The sequence below is a fragment of the Giraffa tippelskirchi genome, chromosome 6 (assembly GCF_054371585.1).
Source record: "Giraffa tippelskirchi isolate mGirTip1 chromosome 6, T2T-mGirTip1v1.2.pri, whole genome shotgun sequence".
Taxonomy (NCBI): domain Eukaryota; kingdom Metazoa; phylum Chordata; class Mammalia; order Artiodactyla; family Giraffidae; genus Giraffa; species Giraffa tippelskirchi.
The window spans coordinates 116,303,735-116,325,207 of NC_137280.1; the positions used below are offsets into that span (position 1 = coordinate 116,303,735).

General features: G+C 37.3%; 1 protein-coding gene across 1 annotated transcript; it reads left to right on the forward strand.

Moving 5' to 3' along the window:
* The first annotated feature begins 4,983 nt into the window (after nt 1–4,983).
* Nucleotides 4,984–5,919, forward strand: LOC145511289 (olfactory receptor 2T27-like). The gene has a single exon (XM_081504281.1). The coding sequence runs from the start codon at nt 4,984–4,986 to the stop codon at nt 5,917–5,919; it is 936 nt and encodes a 311-aa protein (XP_081360407.1).
* The last annotated feature ends 15,554 nt before the right edge of the window (nt 5,920–21,473 follow it).

The window sequence follows — 21,473 nt, forward strand, 5'->3', positions numbered from 1 at the left end:
TGCCATCTGATCTCAGTTAATTTTATTTATGATATGTCAGTATGTTAAAATGAAGCTATATTATCAAACTGCTATAAAACGAACTTCATTATAAGTCATATTGGCTATAAAGACTCATATAAAAATTGGGGGAAATTTCTTGGGGGCGAGGTAAATGTAGAGATATTGAATATTGAGTATCCTTCTATTTTTGAAGTTTATCATAGGGCAGATTACATGTCCCTGATGGCAATTCATCATTTGCCTTGTGGTTTATCATGTGAAAATATTTTAAAACATCTGAATATTTTTCCATGGTGAGGAATATTTTTGTACATTTTAACTTTTGCCAATTAATTTCGAAGTTTTCCTATTACAATCTGCTATCAAAATTAATTGAAGTCTGGGGACTGTGTTCCCATAAGTCATTCACTACCAAGGTCTCCAGACCCTTGAAGGGAAATTATTAAACAATCTATCTATCAAGTTAGCTCTTCACTGATATACCAACCAGTGTTTAATATACAGAGAATCATAGCCACTGGTCTCACTTTCAAAATGCATGACTTGCCATCAACATCAAGTCAGTTGCATTCACTTTTCTATGCAAAATAAAGGGCTAATGCTGCATAGTGAGAAGATGTGCCTGATGACTGAAAATTTGGAAGTTATCAGCAATTCCAAGAGGCAGAGGAGACTGGAGACAGATAGAATTTAAGGTAGAAATGAAACCGAGAAAAATAAAGAGTTTTGAACCTTGCCTGGTAATGGAAATTCTGTAGAGAATCTATATGATTATCATTAAGTCCTCAAATGTCAGATTTTGGTGATTGTATTTGTCAAAGGAAAATAAAAATCTGACTGCAGGCTTCCCAGGATTGAGGTCTAGGGGAAAGCTACATAGAATTACATTTCTGTTTGACTATCTGTAGGAATTACATCAATCAAATAATGAGTCATAAATACTCATATAATCAAACCCAGCATAATACTGAGCAGGTGCCATTTATGATGTCAAGTAAAACATTTGAGAATGAGAATTACTATTCATTTAGACTCAAAACTGATATCCAAACATGCACCTAAACTTAGAAAACAATTTAATCTCTTGAAAATTTCTTGAATTAATCCTGTTGCTTTAGGAAAGCTGTTTGATGACTGAGTTGTGACTTCATTTCCATCTGCCTTGTATGTACTCATAATAGGTATGACCTCAAAGTATGCTAACAATAAGGGCAAACTCTGTTCCTAAAATGATATAGTAGTCGTATCATTGTAAAAAGTTTTAAAAGGTCAATAAAATTCTACAGGTTAATATCACACTGTCCTCTTTTTAAGTAGATTTATCTTCCATATTAGAGAAATAGTTGAAATATATTCAGAATTGAATCTCAGTAAGTACTTATTCCATTGAATTAAGCTAATAAAATTGATCCACTTTTGTGAGAAAAATTTAATAAATAATACAGAAATATTTACTAAGTGATAGTTGATTGTTCTGTTTAAAAAATACTGTGTATAATTTCATTATGCTATGATCCAAGGTTTCTACTTCCTAAACACCAACCAACTATTTGTTTTCAGGTAGTTGGTTATTATTTAATAAGTATTTATAAAAAGCTAAGTAAAAGTATCAAGAGAAAAAATTAAACACATGTAGATGTTTTTTCTTAAAGTTTTGGCTCCAAAATTTTTAAACACTGACTTTGTCATCTTCATTAACCTTTTTGCCAGTTGTATTCTCATTGTTATAAGTTGACCACTCATAATCTTAAAGAATATCATAGCTTGAGTAATCGAAGTTAGGAGCACAGACCTAAAGCAAATTGTCAAACAGGGTGGTTACAATGATACTGATGATTTTTGAGATTTAGAATGTTTGAATGTTAGAATGTTTGCCATACCTCATACTCACTTTAAGTTGAAAGTCCTTTGATTATTATTCTAGCAAAAGAAATCAAGTATTTTTAGTAGACATATGAGTTCAACATAAAATACCAAAGAGTTGGATGTTTTCAACTCAGTGAAATAAATGGCAGGACAAGTTACATGTCAGGATATAAATGTACAGTTAAGAATGCCATGAGGTTACTCAGGAATGAGGAAACCTCAGGCTTTCAGAGTTATATAGTTCAAAAGAGTTGAATAAAAAAATGTGTAAGAATTCTAATTTGTTTCCCACTTACTTAGGAAATGTGATTTTCGCCATCAATCAATAAGTGTTTTTAACCACAGCAAACTCTGTGTTGCCTCAATCTTTAATGCGCATGAGTTGCTGTGTACTAAGGTAGATATGGGGCTTCCCTGGCGGCTCAGATGGTAAAGAATCCACCTGCAATGCAGGAGACCTGGGTTCGATCCCTGGATTGGGAAGATCCCCTGAAGGAGGGCATGGCAACCCACTCCAGTATTCTTGCCTGGAGAATCTACAGTCCATGGGATCATGAAGAGTCAGACACGACTGAGTGACTAAGCACAGCACAAGGTAGATAGAACTCAAATGAAATCTTACCTAATTATCCGCTTACATCTTACTCAGACATTAGCTCTGTCTTCTGTGTTGACGTGTCACCCAATAGGAGACTTGGTTATAGCACTTATTCCACTCTTCTGTGATTAGTAGATATAAATGATTTCATATCTAAACTCACGGTTCATTGAAGGCATTGACTGTACCTTAGTGCATTGTTGCCCCTTCTTCAGCACCTGGTAGAGAATGTGTAAAATACAGTGATTATTAAGTAAACGTAGAATGAAAAATAAATGGATGGTAAAAGTTATTCAAGAACTATTCCGCAACTCTTCTGAAATGATATGAATATGACTTTAGCAAAATTTGTGCTTCCTGATCATTTGTAACAAGATTACCTTCATAATTTATATTTTAGCAGAGTTGTTACTAAAGGAACAATAATAGTATTTATTAATGGATATTTTGTTACAAAAATCATCTGGATAAACACATTCAGAAATGAACCATCACGTTAAACCAAAGGAGGGCATTGTTTAAATTATGAAATTCCTGCTGCATTAATAGAGAACAGGATTTCCAGCTACTTTGATGTCTGTGCTATATCACTGCACTTCTGAGAGGAAACACCAAAGAATATGAAATTTCCCCATATATACCAACTGTCTTATTCAGGAGCAGGAAATCCACTTTTCCGTAAGATGACATGGAAGGAACAAGCTTTAGTTCTCATCATCACGTCAATCCAGTGAGGGATTTGTCATATATTCTACACGAAAATGTTTACTGCTGAACTCCATGGGGTTTGTTCAACCTTCTGGTTAAATATTCATTTACTATATACTCTTCTATAGCTCCTGTGCTGATTTCACTGAGATTGAGTAGATAAGTAAAACATAATCCTAGCACTTAAAACCTTAACATTTGTGTGAGGAGAAATATGTATACATGGAAAACTATAATAAACATATACAATAAAAACTCATCTAAGCTTCATGACTACCCTCTTGACATCATTTGATTAACTTCCTTATTTTAAAGATGAGGAAAGTGAGGCACAGATAGAAAATAATGCAGCTAGGCTTGAATTTGGGTATCCTAGCCCCTGATACCCTGAGGTGTCTCAGTGGTAAGTATCCGTCTGCCAGGGCAGGAGACGCAGGAAATGTGGGTTCGATCCCTGGGTCAGGAAGATTACCTGGAGGAGGACATGGCAAGCCACTCCAGTATTTGTTCCTGAAAAATCCCATGGACAGAGGAGCCTGGAGGGCTACAGTCCATTGGGCTCACAAAGACTCAGACGACAGAGTGACTGAGCATGTATGCAGCCCCTGACATATGCTCTTAGACTCCAAGCTACACTGTCTCTTAGTTATGATGATAAATAATTATATGTGTGATGTGCTTAGGGACTGTAGAAATATGGATAGGAAAATGTCTTCTTCTTCAGCTTTCAGTACACTGATAATTCTGAGCAGAAATAAAAGCAAAGATTCAGCTGTGTGAATACATAAGTCCTGTGGAGAAACCATGAGAACATACATTTGACTGGAATTTGGGTTATCTGTTTTAAATTAATGGAATCTAAGGTTTATAAGGTATCTTGGACCCAAGTCATGGAAAATCTAAAATTCTAGACTGAAAATATAAGCTTTATTTGGTCAAAAATAGGGAATATTGATGGCTTCCTAGCAGATAATTATGTAAGTATAGGAATTTCTATTACTCCGTTTATGATGGTATGCATACCAGCTCAGTTGCTGAGTCAAGTCTGACTCTTGTGACCCCATGGACTGTAGCCTGCCAGGCTCCTCTGTCCATGGGATTTCCCAAGCAAGATTACTGGAATGGGTTGTCATATCCTATTTCAGGGGATCTTCCCAATTCAGGAATTGAACCAGTGTCTCTTGCATCTTCTGCATTGGCAGGCAGATTCTTTACCACCTGTGCCACCTGGAAAGCCTCTTTATGGTGGCACTTAGCCGTAAAAAGTAAACCAATAGGATATTTCATTAAAATTTGAAAAGTAATTGATTTGTGATTTTCAAAACTAAATTGAGTGAATTAAGTTGGTATTTCTTTTGCCCAAATCTACAAGAGTTAATAATCAGGATCCATGACTATCAGAAATAATATATACATTTTGAGGTTCAAATTTGTAGAAAGTAGATCCATTGTCACTATAAGATTCTCCAAGTAAAAGCAAAGAGAGAGAAAAAATAAAGAATAGAAAGAGGAAAACAAGATAAATCCAAGGGAAGTGAAGAGGAACTAAATTTGATCATTTTTTTTTAATATTCTTTATTTAACACACTTTTAGGCAATTGCTCAACAAAATGTAGTTAAATACTTCTTATGAGTTGATAGCACACATTGTGAGGGTCCAACATTTGGGGGAAAGATAAAAAATTTTAGATCCACATATTGATATAAGACATGTACTGAAAAAAAAAAAAAAAAAGACATGTACTGAGTGTCCATTGTTCTAATCCATTTGATTTGTTCCCCAGCCCTGTTATATTTCTTTTAGAAGCATGGTGGGTGGGAATGCGTCATCAGTAACTGATTTCATCCTTGTGGGACTCTTTCCTGAGTTTCAGCATTCCATTGTTCTCAACTTCGTGATCATTTTCATCTACATCCTTGCTTTCCTGGGAAACTTACTTCTCATTGTCTTGATTTGGGGGGACTCTCGGCTCCATACACCCATGTACATTCTCCTCAGTCAACTCTCCCTCATTGACTTGACATTAACCTCTACCATTGTTCCGAAGACAGCCTCTAACTTTTTCACAGGGAAAAGGACCATATCACGGATTGGCTGTGGAACACAGAGTTTCTTCTTCCTGATGTTGGGAATGTCAGAATGCCTCATCTTGACTCTCATGGCTTATGACCGCTACGTGGCTGTCTGCATCCCACTGCGTTATCCCACCATCATGAGCCCCAGGTTCTGTCTGCACATGGTTGCTGGATGTTGGATTGGAGGCTCCATGGGTTCATTTATCCATACAGTCTACCCTATGCATTTTCCCATCTGTGGGTCAAGGGAGATCCACCATTTCTTCTGTGAGGTCCCAGTCCTCATTAAGCTTTCCTGTGAAGACACTTCAGCGTATCAGGTAGTGGTGGTGGTTACAAGCATTGTACTGCTTGTTGTGCCTTTCAGTCTCATCATAGCTTCCTATACACTCATCTTCCTCACTGTCCTCCGTATGAACTCGGTCAAGGGCAGGAAAAAAGCCCTGGCCACCTGCTCTTCCCACCTAACTGTGGTAAGTCTCTTCTTTGGCCCAAACATATTCATCTACATGACTTTCACTTCCTCACATAGTCCAGAGCAGGACCAGGCTCTCTCTCTTTTCAGCAACATCCTCACTCCCATGCTGAACCCCCTTATCTACAGCCTGAGGAATAAGGAGGTGGTGGCAGCACTCATGAAGTTGATGGGGAGATGTGGGGCATCTTAGCAGGCAAGGAATGCTTCTCAGCTGTGAAAAGAACACGCTTGTGACTATGGGCTAAACTACAGTTCAGAGTTTAAATCCCAAGGTGTTATGTGGTTCAGGAAACCAGGGTGATTGCGACCATATGTAAATAAAATTTTTCATGTGTGATTTTCAGGTTTCTTATGGAGGTCCTTAACTTTTCACTGGGGCATTATCACGTTAGGAAAAATTCCAGAAAATTAGTTTACATGTTAAGTTAAATATTGTTTGAAATCTATGAAGTTATTAGAAATTTTCTCTAATAAAATATAAATTCACTATGGAGCTCAGATGAACTAGAATTCCATGAGTTGGCTTACTATTAAAATTAGCAAGAAAAGTTGAAATACAATAAATAAAAATTATTTTAAATGAACCAGGTTTAGGTGAATTCCAAAGTTTAATATTAAAATAAACTGGTATCTTTTATAATACAAGATGCTAGGAAAGGTGCATTTTAAACTATGAGATGATGAAATAAAGTCATTTAAATATGTATTACATGTTATAAGCTCATACCCTACTATATAAACATCTTATTGCATAGTTGACTCACAATTAGTTACTAAAATCACATAAACTAAATGGATACAAATTCCATACTGTAATTTAAAAGAGAAGAATAATACCTATATGTAGTTTACTGAACAACTGGGGAAATTATGAGATGCTGCCCTTCTGCTGTTCTCTCCCCAGCACTTTCCCTTTTCTTGAATGAAACCTCAGGAATTCTCCAGAGTTGATTTGTTTCCCCTTAGACAGTGAGAATTCCTTGTTCATTTTAAGCTACAAGAGTAGCCTAAATTAATAACTTTAGTAAATTTTCTTGAGATATGTATCTATATTTCAAGAAGAGACCTTATAGAACTAATACCCAAAGAGATGTCCTTTTCTTCATAGGGGACTGGAATGCAAAAGTAAAAAGTCAAGAGATACTTGGAGGAACAGGCAAGTTTGGCCTTAGGTACAAAATGAAGCAGGGCAAAGGCTAACAGAGATTTTCCAAGAGAATGCACTGGTCATAACAAACATCCTCTTCCAACAACAAAAAGACAACAATACAGATGGACATCACCAGATGGTCAATACCAAAATCAGATTGACTATATTCTTTGTGACTGAAGATGGAGGAGCTCTATACAGTCAGAAAAAACAAGACCTGGAGCTGACTGTGGCTCTCATCATGAACTCTGTATTGCAAAATTTAAACTTAAATTGAAGAAAGTAGCGAAAACCACTAGACCATTCAGATATGACTTAAATCAAATCCCTTATGATAATGCTGTGAAAGTGACAAATACATTCAAGGGATTACATCTGATAGACAGGGTGTCTGAAGAACCATGGCTGGAGGTTTGTGACGGTGTAGAGGAGGCAGTGATCAAGACCACTCCCAGGAAAAAGAAATGCAAAAGGCAAAATGGTTGTCTGAGGAAGACTTACAAACAATTGAAAAAAAAAGAAGCTAAAGGCAAAGGAGAAAGGGAAAGTTATACCCATCTGAATGCAGAGTTCCAAAGAATAACAAGGAGAGATAAGAAAGTCTTCTTAAGTGACCAAGCCAAAGAAATAGAGGAAAATAATAGAATGGGAAAGACTAGAGATATCTTCAAGAAAATCAGAGATACCAATGGAACATTTCATACAATGATGGGCACAATAGCAGATGGAAACAGTATGGACTTAACAGAAGCAGGAGATATTAAGAAGATGTGACCAGAATACACAGAACGTACAAAAAAGCTCTTAATAACCCAGATAACCATGATGGTGCGATCATTCACCTAGAGCCAGACATCCTGGAGTGTGAAGTCAAGTGGGCCATAGGGAAGTATTACTATGAACAAAGCCATTGGAGGTGATGAAATTCCAGCTGAGCTATTTCAAATCCTAAAAGATGATGCTGTTAAAGTGCTGCACTCATTATGCCAGCTAATTTGGAAAACTCAGCAGTGGTCACAGGACTGGAAAAGGTCAGTTTTCATTCCACTCCCAAAGAAAAGCAATGCCAAAGAATGTTCAAACTGCTGCACAGTTGCACTCAATTCACATGCTAGCAAGGTAATGCTCAAAATCTTTCAAGCTAGATTTCAACAGTACATGAACTGAGAACTTCCAGATGGATTTAGAAAAGGCCGAGGAACTAGATATAAAATTGACAAAATCTGCTGGATCATAGAAAAAGCAAGGGTATTCCAGAAAAACATCTACTTTTGCTTCATTGACTACACTAAAGCCTTTGACTGTGTGGATCACAACAAACAGTGGAAAATTCTTAAAGAAATGAGAATACTAGACCACATTACCTGCCTCCTGAGAAACCTGTATGCAGGACAAGAAGCAGCAATTAGAACCAGACATTGAACAATGAATGAACTGGTTCAAATTGAGAAAGGAGTAGGTCAAGGCTGTATATTGTCACTCTGCTTATTTAACTTATATGCAGGGTACATCATGAGAAATGCCGGGCTGGATGAATCACAAGCTGTAATCAAGATTGCCAGGAGAAATATCAACAACTTCATATATGCAGATGACACCACCCTAATGGCAGAAAGTGAAAAGGAACTACAGAGCCTCTTGATGAAGGTGAAAGAGGAGAGTGAAAAGGCTGGCTTAAAACATCAACATTCGAAAAACTAAGATCATGGCATCTGATCCCATCATTTCATGGCATAGAGACGGGGAAAAATGGAAACAGTGACAGACTTTATTTTCTTGGGCTCCGAAATCACTGTGGAAGGTGACTGAAGCCATGAAATTAAAAGACAATTGCTCCTTGGAAGAAAAGCTATGACAAACCTAGACAGCATATTTAAAAGCAGACACATCACTTTGCCAACAAAGGTCTGTCTGTCTAGTAAAAGCTATGTTTTTCCAATAGTCATGTACAGATGTGAGAGCTGTACCCTAAAGAAGGCTGAGAGCTGAGTAACTGATCCATTTGAACTGTGGTGTTGGAGAAGACTCTTGAGAGTCCCTTGGACTGCAAAGGGATGAAACCAGTCAATCCTAAAGGAAATCAACCCTGAATATTCATTGAAAGAACTGATGCTGAAGCTGAAGCTCCTATACTTTGGCCACCTGATGAAAAGAGCTGATTCACTGGAAAATAACCTGATGCTGGGAAAGAGTGAGGGTAAGAGAGAAGGATGTGATAGCAGATAAGATGGTTGAATGGTATCACTGACTCAATGAAGCAAACTACAAGAGATAGGGAAGGACAGGGAAGTGTGTTGTGAATATATATATATATTCAACAAAAAGGAAATGTCTATGTGTGTTTCAATATACCATATGGTAAATCACTAGATAACTATTAAAGGGATAAATCAGGAATTTTAAATAACAGGAGAAAATAAACATTCAGTTTAGTCGCTCAGTCATGTCCAACTCTTTGTGACCCCATGAACCGCAGCACGCCAGGCCTCCCTGTCCATCACCAACTCCCGGAGTTTACTTAAACTCATCTCCATTGAGTTGGTAATGCCATCCAACCATCTTATCCTCTGTTGTCCCCTTCTCCTCCCACCTTCAATCTTTCCCAGCATCAGGGCCTTTTCAAATGAGTCAGCTCTTCACATCAGGTGGCCAAAGTATTGGAGTTTCAGCTTCAACATCAGTCCTACCAAGGAACACCCAGGACTGATCTCCTTTAGGATAGACTGGTTGGATCTCCTTGAGTGAGTCCAAGGGACTCACAAGAGTCTTCTCCAACACCACAGTTCAAAACCATCAATTCTTCGGCACTCAGCTTTCTTTATAGTCCAACTCTCACATCCATACATGACCACTGGAAAAACCATAGCCTTGACTAGACAGACCTTTGTTGACAGAGTAATGTCTCTGCTTTTTAATATGCTGTCTATGTTGGTCATAATTTTCCTTCCAAGGAGTAAGCGTCTTTTAATTTCATGGCTGCAATCACCATCTGCAGTGATTCTGGAGCCCAGAAAAATAAAGTCAGCCACTGCTTCCACTGTTTCCCCATCTATTTGCCATGAAGTGATGGGACCGGATGCCATGATCTTAGTTTTCTGAATGTTGAGCTTTAAGCCAATTTTTTCACTCTCCTCTTTCACTTTCATCAAGAGGCTCTTTAGTTCTTCTTCACTTTCTGCCATAAGGGTGGTGTCATCTGCATATCTGAGGTTATTGATATTTCTCCTGGCAATCTTGATTCCAGCTTGTGCTACTTCCAGCTCAGCATTTCTCATGATGTACTCGGCATCATGAGTTAAATAAGCAGGGTGACAATATACAGCCTTAACGTACTCCTTTTCCTATTTGGAACCAGTCTGTTATTTCATGTCCAGTTCTAACTGTTGCTTCCTGACCTGCATACAGGTTTCTCATGAGGAAGGTCAGGTGGTCTGGTATTCCCATCTCTTTGTTTAAGGAAGAAACAAGTTGAAAAATTGTGATTACAGTCTAATTTTGCTCAGATGGTAAAGAATCTGTCTGCAATGCAGGAGACCTGGGTTCGATCCCTGGGTTGGGAAGATCTCCTGGAGGAGGACATGGCAACCCACTCCAGTATTCTTGCCTGGAGAATCCTCAAGGACAGAAGAAGCTCAACATTCAGAAAACTAAGATCTTCGCATCCAGTCCCATCACTTCATGGCAAATAGATGGGGAAACAGTGACTTTATTTTTCTGGGCTCCAAAATCCTGCAGATGATGATTGCAGCCATGAAATTAAAACCCTACAGTCCACAGGGTTGCAAAGAGTCGGACACAACTGAGCTCTCCTCACCCTGGTTGTAATTATGTATTAAACCAGTGGGATTCGTGGAGTGCAGAAAGCCCTGCTTTCCCTGGGCTATGTGTACATGCAGTTTGGCCCCTCTGGTCCTGCTTTGGCCTGGTCTCAGATAACCATTTCCATCTTATAGGGACTGCTGCTGGTCCCGTTTCACTTGGTGGGTCTGAAGGACCCAGATTTTAATGGACCATTTCAGGTGCAATGTCACTGAGTGTTCTGTGGTCATGTGTCCTATCTCTTCTAGGGTCCAGTAACATGCCAACAATTTTATTTTTTAAAAGTTTAAATTGAAGTATAATTAACATATAATGTTATATTAGTTCACATATACAAGATAGTATTTTCATATACGTACATATTATAAAAAGATCTCCACAGTACATCTAGTTAACATAGACTTTTCATTATAATTGATAAGGGAATATCATACATGCTGCTTGTGGGTGCTAAGTTGTTTCAGTCATATCCAACTCTTTGCAACACTATAGACTGTAGCTTGCCAGGCTCCTCTGTCCATTGGATTCTCCAGGCAAGAATACTGGAGTGAGTTGCCATGCCCTCCTCCAGGGGATCTTCCTGGACCAGGGATCGAATCCACATCTCCTGCATTGGCAGGTGGGCTCTTTACCACTAGTGCTACCTGAGAAGCCCCCAGTGAAGTTACAACATGTAGAAATTTGTTCTTATGATGAGAACTTTTAAGACTTACTCTCTTAACAGTTTTTAAATATATGTTATACTATTATTAACTATTGTCATCATACTGTACATTACATCCCCATGACTTATTTATTTGATAACTGGGAATTTGTATCTCTTGATCACCTTCACCCATTTCACCTACTGCCAACTCCTGCCTCTGGTAACCACCAATCTCTTCTCAGCATTTGTTTTCTTCTTTTATTTTTTAGATCTCATATAAAAATGAGATCATATAGTACTTGTCTTTGTCTGTATGACTTATTTTACTTACCACAGTGTCTTCATAGTCCACTCATGTTGTATAAAATGTAAGAATTTTCTTTATTTTTATGACCAAATAATATATATATATATGTTTTCCACTCATCAACGGACAAATATATTGTTTCAAAGTCTTGACTATTGTAAATAATGATGCAGATATATTTTTGAGTTAGTACTTTTTATTTCTTTCAGATAAATACCCTGAAGTGGAAGTGCTGGATCATATGGTAGTTTTAACTTTTTGAGGAAATGTTTTACTGTTTTCCATAGTGGATGCACCAGTTTACATTCCACCAAAGGCCACAAGGGTTCCCCTCACTCCCTATCCTCACCTACAGTTGTTTCTTGTTTTTTATGTCAGCCATTCTAACAGGGGTTATGTGACATCATTATGGCTTTGATTTGAAATTCTTGAATGATTATTGAAGGTGAGCATGTTGACTATCTGTATAGATTCCTTGGAAAATGTCTATTCAGATCCTCTGATTATTTTTTAAATACTATTGTTTGTGTTTTTGCTATTGACTCATATTAGTTTTTAACAAAACGTTTGAGACACTAACTCTGTATCAAATATGTGATTTTCAAATATTTTCTCCCATTTGGAAGATTGCTTTTACATTTTGTTGGTGGTTTTCCTTGCTATGAAGGGTTTTTTTTTTTTTTACTTTCTAAGTAGCCCCACTTGTTTATTTTTGTTTCTATTGTCTTTGCTTTTGGTGTCTTACCGCCTTTGTTTTCATCTAGGATTCTTTTGGTTTCAAATCTTATGTTCAGTCTTTAATCTATTTTGAGATAGCTTTTATGTATGAGATAGGATATTGCTCCAGGTTCATTCTTTTGCATGTAGCTACATAGTGTTCCCAACATCTTTTCTTGAAAAAACAAATTTTTCTCACTGAATATTCTTGGCTCCATTTTAGTATATTCATTGACCATATATGTGTGGGTTTATTTCTTGGACCTCTATTTTGTTCAGTTTATTTGTGTGTCTGTTTTTATGCCAAAAGCATATCATTTGTTGATTGGTATACCTTGCCATACAGTTTGACATCAGGGAGTGTAATGCTACCAGCTTTTTTCTTTCTCTGGAGTGCTTTAGCTATTTGGGGTCTTTTGTAGTTTCATACTAACTATAGAATTGTTTATTTCTTTAAATGGAGTGCTGAAAAAGATTTCAGGAAATCTATAGGCTGTTTTGGGTAGTTTCTATATTTGAACATCAATTCATCCTACCTGTGTGCATGGAATATCTTTCCACTTATTTGGGTCTCTCATTTCTTTCATTAATTTCTTATAGTTTTCAGTACATATCTTTAAATTCCTTGGTTAAGTTTATTACTGGATGTTTATTCTCACTGATGTAATCATAAACAAGATTGTTTTGTTAATTTCTCTGTGTGTGCACAAAAACACAACTGATTTTTCCATGTTGCTTTTGTACCCTGCAGCACTGCTAAATTTGTAACTATTTTTAATAAACTTTTTAAACTGAAATATAGTTGATAATATTATTGTTGCTGTTCAGTTGCTAAGTCATGTCTGACTCTTTGAGACCCCATGAACTGCAGTACGCCAGGCTTCCCGGTCCTTTACTATCTCCCAGAGTTTGTTCAAACTCATGTCCGTTGAGTTAGTGATGACATCCAGCCATCTCATCCTCTGTCGCCCCCTTCTCCTCTCACCTTCAATCTTCCCCACCATCAGGGTCTTTTCAAATGAGTCAGCTATTCAAATCAAGTGGCCAAAGTACCGGAGCTTCAGCTTCAGCACTGGTCCTTCCAATAAATATTCAGGGTTAATTTCTTTTACGATTGACTGATTTGATCTCTTTACTGTCCAAGGAGCTCTCAAGAGTCTTGTCCAGCACCACAGTATCAATTCTAGTCTAGCTAACATAACTTTTCATTGTAATTTATAAGGAAATTACATGCATGCTTCTTTCATATTCCTGCCTCTGTCCTGGGTCTCAGAATGTATGAGATTTTGTGTGTACCATGGTGTTGTTTTTCAGTCACTCAGTCGTGTCCAACTGTTTGTGACCCTACGGACTACAGCACCCCAATCTTCCCCATCCTTCACCACCTCCTGGAGCTCGCTCAAACTCATGTCCATTGAGTCAGAGATGCCATCCAAACATCTCATCCTCTGTCATCTCCTTCTCCTCCTGCCTTCAGTCTTTCCCAGCACCAGGATATTTTCTAATGAGTCAGCTCTTCACATCAGGTGACCAAAGTACTGGAGCTTCAGCATCAGTCCTTCCAATAAATATTCAAGGTTGATTTCCTTTAGGACTGACTGGTTTCATCTCTTTGCAGTCCAAGGGATGCTCAAGAGTCTTCTCCAAGGTGTCCCAAAAGAAAGAAAGGAAGGAAGGGCATGAGAAACTACTTGAGGAGATAATAGTTGAAAACTTCCCTAAAATGGGAAAGGAAATAGCCACCCAAGTCCAAGAAACCCAGAGAGTCCCAAACAGGATAAACCCAAGGCAAAACACAAGATAGATATTAATCAACTAACAAAAATTAAACACAAAGAGCAAATATCAAAAGCAGCAAGGGAAAAGCAACAAATAACACACAAGGGGATCCCCATAAGGATGACAATTGATCTTTCAATAGAAACTCTTCAGGACAGAAGGGAATGGCAGGACATACTTAAAATGATAAAAGAGAAAAACCTACAACCAATATTACTCTACCCAGCAAGAATATCATTCAGATATGAAGGAGAAATCAAAACCTTTACAGACAAGCAAAAGCTGAGAGAATTCAGCACCACCAAGCCAGCTCTTCAACAAATGCTAAAGGATCTTCTCTAGACAGGAAACACAGAAAAGGTTGGCAACGGGATCATACTTATCAATAATTACCTTAAATGTAAATGGATTGAATGCCCCAACCAAAAGACAAAGACTGGCTGAATGGATACAAAAACAAGACCCCAATATATGCTTCTACAAGAGGACCACCTCAAAACAAAGGACACATACAGACTGAAAGTGAAAGGCTGGAAAAAGATATTTCACGCAAATGGAGACCAGAAGAAAGCAGGAGTAGCAATACTCATATAAGATAAAATAGACTTTAAAATAAAGACCATGATAAGAGACATAGGACACTACATAATGATAAAGAGATCAATCCAATAAGAAGATAAACAATTATAAATATATATGCACCCAACATTAGGAGCACCTCAATACGTAAGGCAAATGCTAACAAGTAGGAAAGGGGACATTCAGAGTAACACAATAATAGTGGGGGACTTTACTACCCCCACTCACACCTATGGATAGGTCAACCAAACAGAAAATTAGCAGGGAAACACAAGTTTTAAATGATACAATGGACCAGTTAGCCTAATTGATATCTAGAGGACATTTCACCAAAAAACAATGTATTTCACCTTTTTCTCAAGTGCACTCAAGTACACATGAAACATTCTCCAGGATAGATCACATCCTGGACCACAAATCTAGCCTTGGTAAATTTTTAAAAATTGAAATCATTTCAAGCATCTTTTCTGATCACAATGCAGTAAGATTAGATATCAACTAGAAAAAACTATAAAAAACACAAACATATGGAGGCTAAACAACACATTTCTGAATAACCAACATATCACAGAAGAAATCATAAAGGAGATCAAAATATTCACAGAAACAAATGAAAATGAAAACACGACAACCCAAAACCTATGGGATTCAGTAAAAGCAGTGCCCAGAGGGAGGCTCATAGCAATACATGCCTACCTCAAGAAACAAGAGAAACATCAAATAAACAGCCTAACTTTACACCTAAAGGAACTAGAAAAAGAAGGGCAGAAAACCCCAAAGTTAGTAGAAGGAAAGAAATAATAAAACTCATAGCAGAAATAAATGAAAAAGAAACAAAGGAGACTATAGCAGAGATCAACAAAACTAAAAGTTGGTGCTTTGAGAAGATAAACAAAACAGACAAATCATTAGCCAGACTCATCAAGAAAAAAAGGTAGAAGAATCAAATCAATAAAATTAGAAATGAAAATGGAGAAATCACACAACAGACAACACAGAACTACAAAAGATCATAAGAGACTACTATGAGCAACTATATGCCAATAAAATGGATAACTTGGAAGAAATGGATGAATTCTTAGAAAAGTATAACCTTCCAAAACTGAACCAGGAAGGAATAGAAAATCTTAACAGACCAATCACAAGCACTGAAATTGAAACTGTAATCTAAAATCTTCCAACAAAGGCCCAGGACAAGATGGCTTCACATGTGAATTCTACCAAAAATTTAGAGATGAACTAACATCTATCCTACTCAAATCTTTCCATAAAATTGCAGATGAAGGTAAACTCCCCAACTTGTTCTATGAGGCCACCATCACCCTAATACCAAAACCAGACAAAGACACCACAAAAAACGAAAACTACAGGCCAATATCACTGATGAACATAGATGCAAACATCCTCGACAAAATTCTAGCAAACAGAATCCAACAACATATTTAAAAGATCATACATCATGACCAAATGGGCTTTATTCCAAGGATGCAAGGGTTTCTCAATATTTGCAAATCAATCAATGTGATACACCATATTAACAAATTGAAAGATAAAAACCATATGATTATTTCAATAGAGGCAGAGAAAGCCTTTGACAAAATTCAACACCCATTTATGATAATTAAAAAAAAACTCTCCAGAAAGCAGGCATAGAAGGAACATACCTCAACATAATAAAGGCCACATATGACAAACTCACAGCAAACATTATTATCCTCAATGGAGAAAAATTGAAAACATTTCCTCTAAAATCAGGAACAAGACAAAGGTCCCCACTCTCATCATTACTATTCAACATAGTTTTGGAAGTCCTAGGCACAGCAGTCAGAGAAGAAAAAGAAATAAAAGGAATCCCGATTGGAAGAGAAGAAGTAAAACACTCACTGTTTGCAGATGACATGATCCTCTACATAGAAAACCCTAAAGATACCACCATAAAATTACTAGAGCTAATCAATGAATATAGAAAAGCTTCAGGATATTAAATTAATACACAGAAATCCCTTGTGTTCCTGTACACTAACAAGGAAAAAATAGAAAGAGAAATTAAGGAAACAATCCCATTCACCATTTCAATGAAAAGAAAAAAATCCTTAGGAATAAATTTACCTAAAGAAACAAAAGACCTATGTATAGGAAAACTATAAAATACTGATGAAAGAAGTCAAAGATGACAGAAATAGATAGAGAAATATACCATGTTCGTAAAATCAATATAGTGAAAATGAGTATACTACCCAAAGCAATCTGTAGATTCAAAACAATCCCTATCAAGCTGCCAATGATATTTTTCACAGAACTAGAATAAATAATTTCACAATTTGTATGGAAACATGAAAACCTCGAATAGCCAAAACAACCTTGAGAAAGAAGAATGGAACTGGAGAAATCAACCTTCCTGACTTCAGACTATACTACAAAGCTACAGTCATCAAGACAGTATGGTACTGGCACAAAGACAGAAATATAGGTCAATGGAAAAAAAATAGAAAGCCCAGAGATAAATCCATGCATCTATGGACACCTTATCTTTGACAAAGGAGGCAAAATATACAATGGAAAAAAGACAATCTCTTTAACAAGTGATGCTGGGAAAACTAGTCAACCACATGTAACAAAATGAAACTAGAACACTTTCTAACATCATACACAAAAATAAACCCAAAATGGATTAAAGATCTAAACGTAAGACCAGAACGTATAAAACTCCAAGAGGAAAACATAGGCATAACACTCTCTGACATAAATCACAGCAAGATCCTCTATGACCCACCTCCCAGAGTAATAGAAATAAAAGCGAAAATAAACAAATAGGACCTAATTAAACTTAAAAGCTTTTGCACAACAAAGGAAACTATAAGCACAGTGAAAAGGCAAACCTCAGAATGGGAGAAACTAATAGCAAATGAAACAACTGACATAGAATTAATCTCCAACATATACAAGCAGTTTGTGTAGCTCAATACCAGAAAAACAAACAACCCAATGAAAAAATGGGCAATAGAACTAAACAGACATTTCTTCAAAGAAGAAATACAGATGGCTAATAAACACATGAAAAGATGCTCAACATCACTCATTATTAAAGAAATGCAAATCAAAACCACAATGGGGTATCATCTCACGCCGGTCAGAATGGCCACCATCAAAATGTCTACAAATAATAAATGGTGAAGAGGGTGTGGAGAAAAGGGAACCCTCTTACACTGTTGGTGTGAATGCGAACTGTTACAGCCACTATGGAGAACAGTGTGGAGATTCCTTAAAAAACTGGAAATAGAATTGCCATACGAACCAGCAATCCCACTGCTGGGCATACACATTGAAGAAACCAGAACTGAAAGAGGCACATGTACCCCAACATTCACTGAAGCACTGTTTACAATAGCTAGGACATGGAAGCAACCTAAATGTCCATCAGCAGACAAATGGATAAGGAAGTTGTGGTACATATACACAGTGGAATATTACTCAGCTATAAAAAGGAAGGCATTTGTCAGTACTAATGAGGTGGATGAAACTGGAGCCTATTATACAGCATGAAGTAAGTCAGAAAGAGAAACACCAATACAATATATTAACGCGTATATATGGAATTTAGGAAGATGGCAATGACAATCCTATATGCAAGGCAGCAAAAGAGATGCAGATGTAAAGAACAGAATTTTGAACTATGCGGGAGAAGGGGAGAGTGGGATGATTTGAGAGAATAACATTGAAACAAGTATATTACCATATGTAAAATATATGACTAATGCAAGTTCAATGCATGAAGCAGGGCACTCAAAGCTGGTGCTCTGGGACAACACAGAGGGATGGGGTGGCGAGGGAGGTGAGGAGGAGGGTTCAGGATGGGGGGACACATGTGCACCCACGGCTGATTCATGTCAATGTATGGCAAAAACGATCACAAAGTTGTAAAGTGATTATCCTCCAATTAAAATAATTAATTTTTAAAAATTGTAGTGCTAGAGGAGATCCTTGAGAGTGCTTTGGACTACAAGGAGATCAAATCTGTCAATCCTAAAGGAAATTAACCCTAAATATTCAATAAAAGTACTGTTGCTGAAGTTGAGGCTCCAATATTTGGGGCACCTGAGGTGAAGAGATGACTCACTGGAAAAGACCTTGATGGTGGGAAAGAGTGAAGGCAAAAGAGAAGGGTGCAGCAGAGTATGAAATGGTCAGAGAGCTTCATGGACTCAATGGAAATGAAATTGAGCAAAACCAGAGAGATATTAGGGGAGCCTGGCGTGCTACCGGCATTGGGGTTGAAAAGAGTTGAACACAATTTAGCAGCTTAACAACAATGACAACAACAACATGGCTACTGAAGAAGAGATTCATTTCCACCAGCAAACAATGTTCCCTATAAACTCTGAGAATTAATAAAGCTTTTCTCATTAAACACAATGATATATTAAATTTATTGCCTGAGCCTTACCTAGATTATCCTGGAAACTGCAATAACCTATCTTCTCAGAAAGCTAATGCAGCTATGCTCAAAAGTAATGTCACCTGACTTTTGCTGGTCAGGTCTTTCCCTGGAATGAAATTCTGAAATGGAGTGTTACATGTGGAAAGTTTATGGGGGTGTCCTCCAGAGATAAACCCATAGGACTGGAGCAAGGCAGAAATGGGCAGAAGGAAATGCTGAAGCACAAAACAGTTGTAACTGAGTCTCAGTCAATCATCAGTAGTCTCTGGAGCTGGGATGGCCCTTCAGTTTTCTCTCAGATTGAGACAAGGGAACCAAGCTCTCAATTGTCATATCCGCTAGACACTGGCTTCTGCTTGTGCTCTGAGAGACCCTGTCTTTGGGTGAGGTAGTCCCTAATACTGTGGGTATTTGCTATGATGTGAAAGTTTCTGATCCATGACAACTCAATATTCCCAGTAGCTGTGGGATGGATTCTTTGGCCTTGAGCACAGATCTGGGCTTCAGAATACTGACTACACTTTCCCTCTTCCTTCCAAACCCAGGGAAAGCCCTCACAATCTGATGAAGTCTCTGGAACTCTGGAAGGTGTTTATAACCCTGTGGGAAGCATACACTCTGCTTCCATCTTTACCATTGTTGTGATGAGAGGGAAAGGCATTGGGGAAGAGCAGTGTCTCTCACCAGAACTCAGTCCACTCACCTGTGGAATTTTGTACAACTCCAGAAGTGGTCCAATCTCACTAAAAATGCTCATGCAGTTCCTATAACTATCCAGAGTCCTGTGGTCACTTTCAAAGTCATTGTAGAGATCATAACCCAAGGTCAGTTTGGGAAGGAGATGAGGGTTTTTGTTGATCTCCTCAATGCCAAAGACAAAGGCCAGAACATGTTGGTAGCTCTTCATGAAGAACCTAAACAGTGGGGACAGCATTAGGCAGAATGGTCAAGTAATTCAGGGGTATATCATAAGTCAAGCCAAGAGAAGGGAAGGGCTTTAAGCCAAGGTTTCCCCACAGAGGTTCTCCTGTCTTCTCAGATGGAGATGGTATGAATAAGGTTCCCAGGGGCCTGGAGACATTGGCAAGTCTCTCTTATTGTGAGGAAGCAAATTGTGGCCAATCCACCTAGAGAGGTTTATAGCACACTGGAAGTGGTGTGAGGTAGTATTTATTTGGAATATACAGCTGTCAATGAAATAGATTTTTTTTTTTTGCTCTTTAAAGATCAAGTGCATCAAGATAGCAAGATATTCTCCTCTACATACGTAAGTAAGGAGGGAAAAAACAGCTCATAAACCATTTTCGAAAGATAGTTGACTCTCAAATGTCATCTTGTTTTTCTTAGGGCTGAAAGTCAAGATGCAAGCACTTCACCTTTCCCATACTTCACATACATTAAATAACACCAGATTTCAAAGTTCCTACATTTGGGGGGATTTCTTTCTGACATCATATTCAGCTAATGCATTAGAATGGACTTTCACTATTGTTTTCTTTTTTGTTGTTTTTTTTTCTTTTTTAATTTTTAATTGGAGGATAATTGCTTAAAATGTTGTGTTGCTTTCTGCCATACAGGAACATGAATCAGCTATAAGTATACGTATATCCCTTCCAAATAGTGCCTCCCTCTCACGACCCCTGCCCCCATCTCACTCCTCTAAGTTGTCACGGAGCACTAAGCTGCTATCTTTGTGTTTTATAGCCACTTCCCAACAGCTATCTATTTTACACATGGTAATGAATATAATTTAATGCTACTCTTTCAATTCATCTCACCCTCTTCTTCCCCTGCTGTGTCCACAAGTTTGTTCTCTACGTCTGGGTCTCTATTCCTGCCCTGAAAATTAGTTCATCAGTACCATTTTCCTAGATTCTCTCTCTCTATATATATACATGTATATAATATATATACATAAATTAATGTTTTCTCAGGGTATATACTTGCATATATATATATGCTCTGTGTTGATATGTGTTGTTATATATATATTTAGAATATTTATTTCTAAGTATATAAATATACTTAGTATATAGTATAAATATATATGATATATATAAGTATATAGTATATATAATATATATAAGTATACAGTATATATATATACTAAGTATATATATAGTATAAATATACTTAAGTATATATATATAAATATTTAGAATATTTCTAAGTATATAAATATTTAGAAAATGCAATTATGGTAACATCAGAAATTGAGTCACTCAAAACTCAGACATTACTGAGTAACTTACACTTTCTGATATTACGATAATTGCATTTTCTGAATATTTAAGGTGTTTGATGCTTAA

Excerpts from the sequence above, each read along its gene's own strand:
- LOC145511289 (XM_081504281.1), top strand. The coding sequence starts at position 4,984 with ATGGTGGGTGGGAATGCGTCATCAGTAACTGATTTCATCCTTGTGGGA.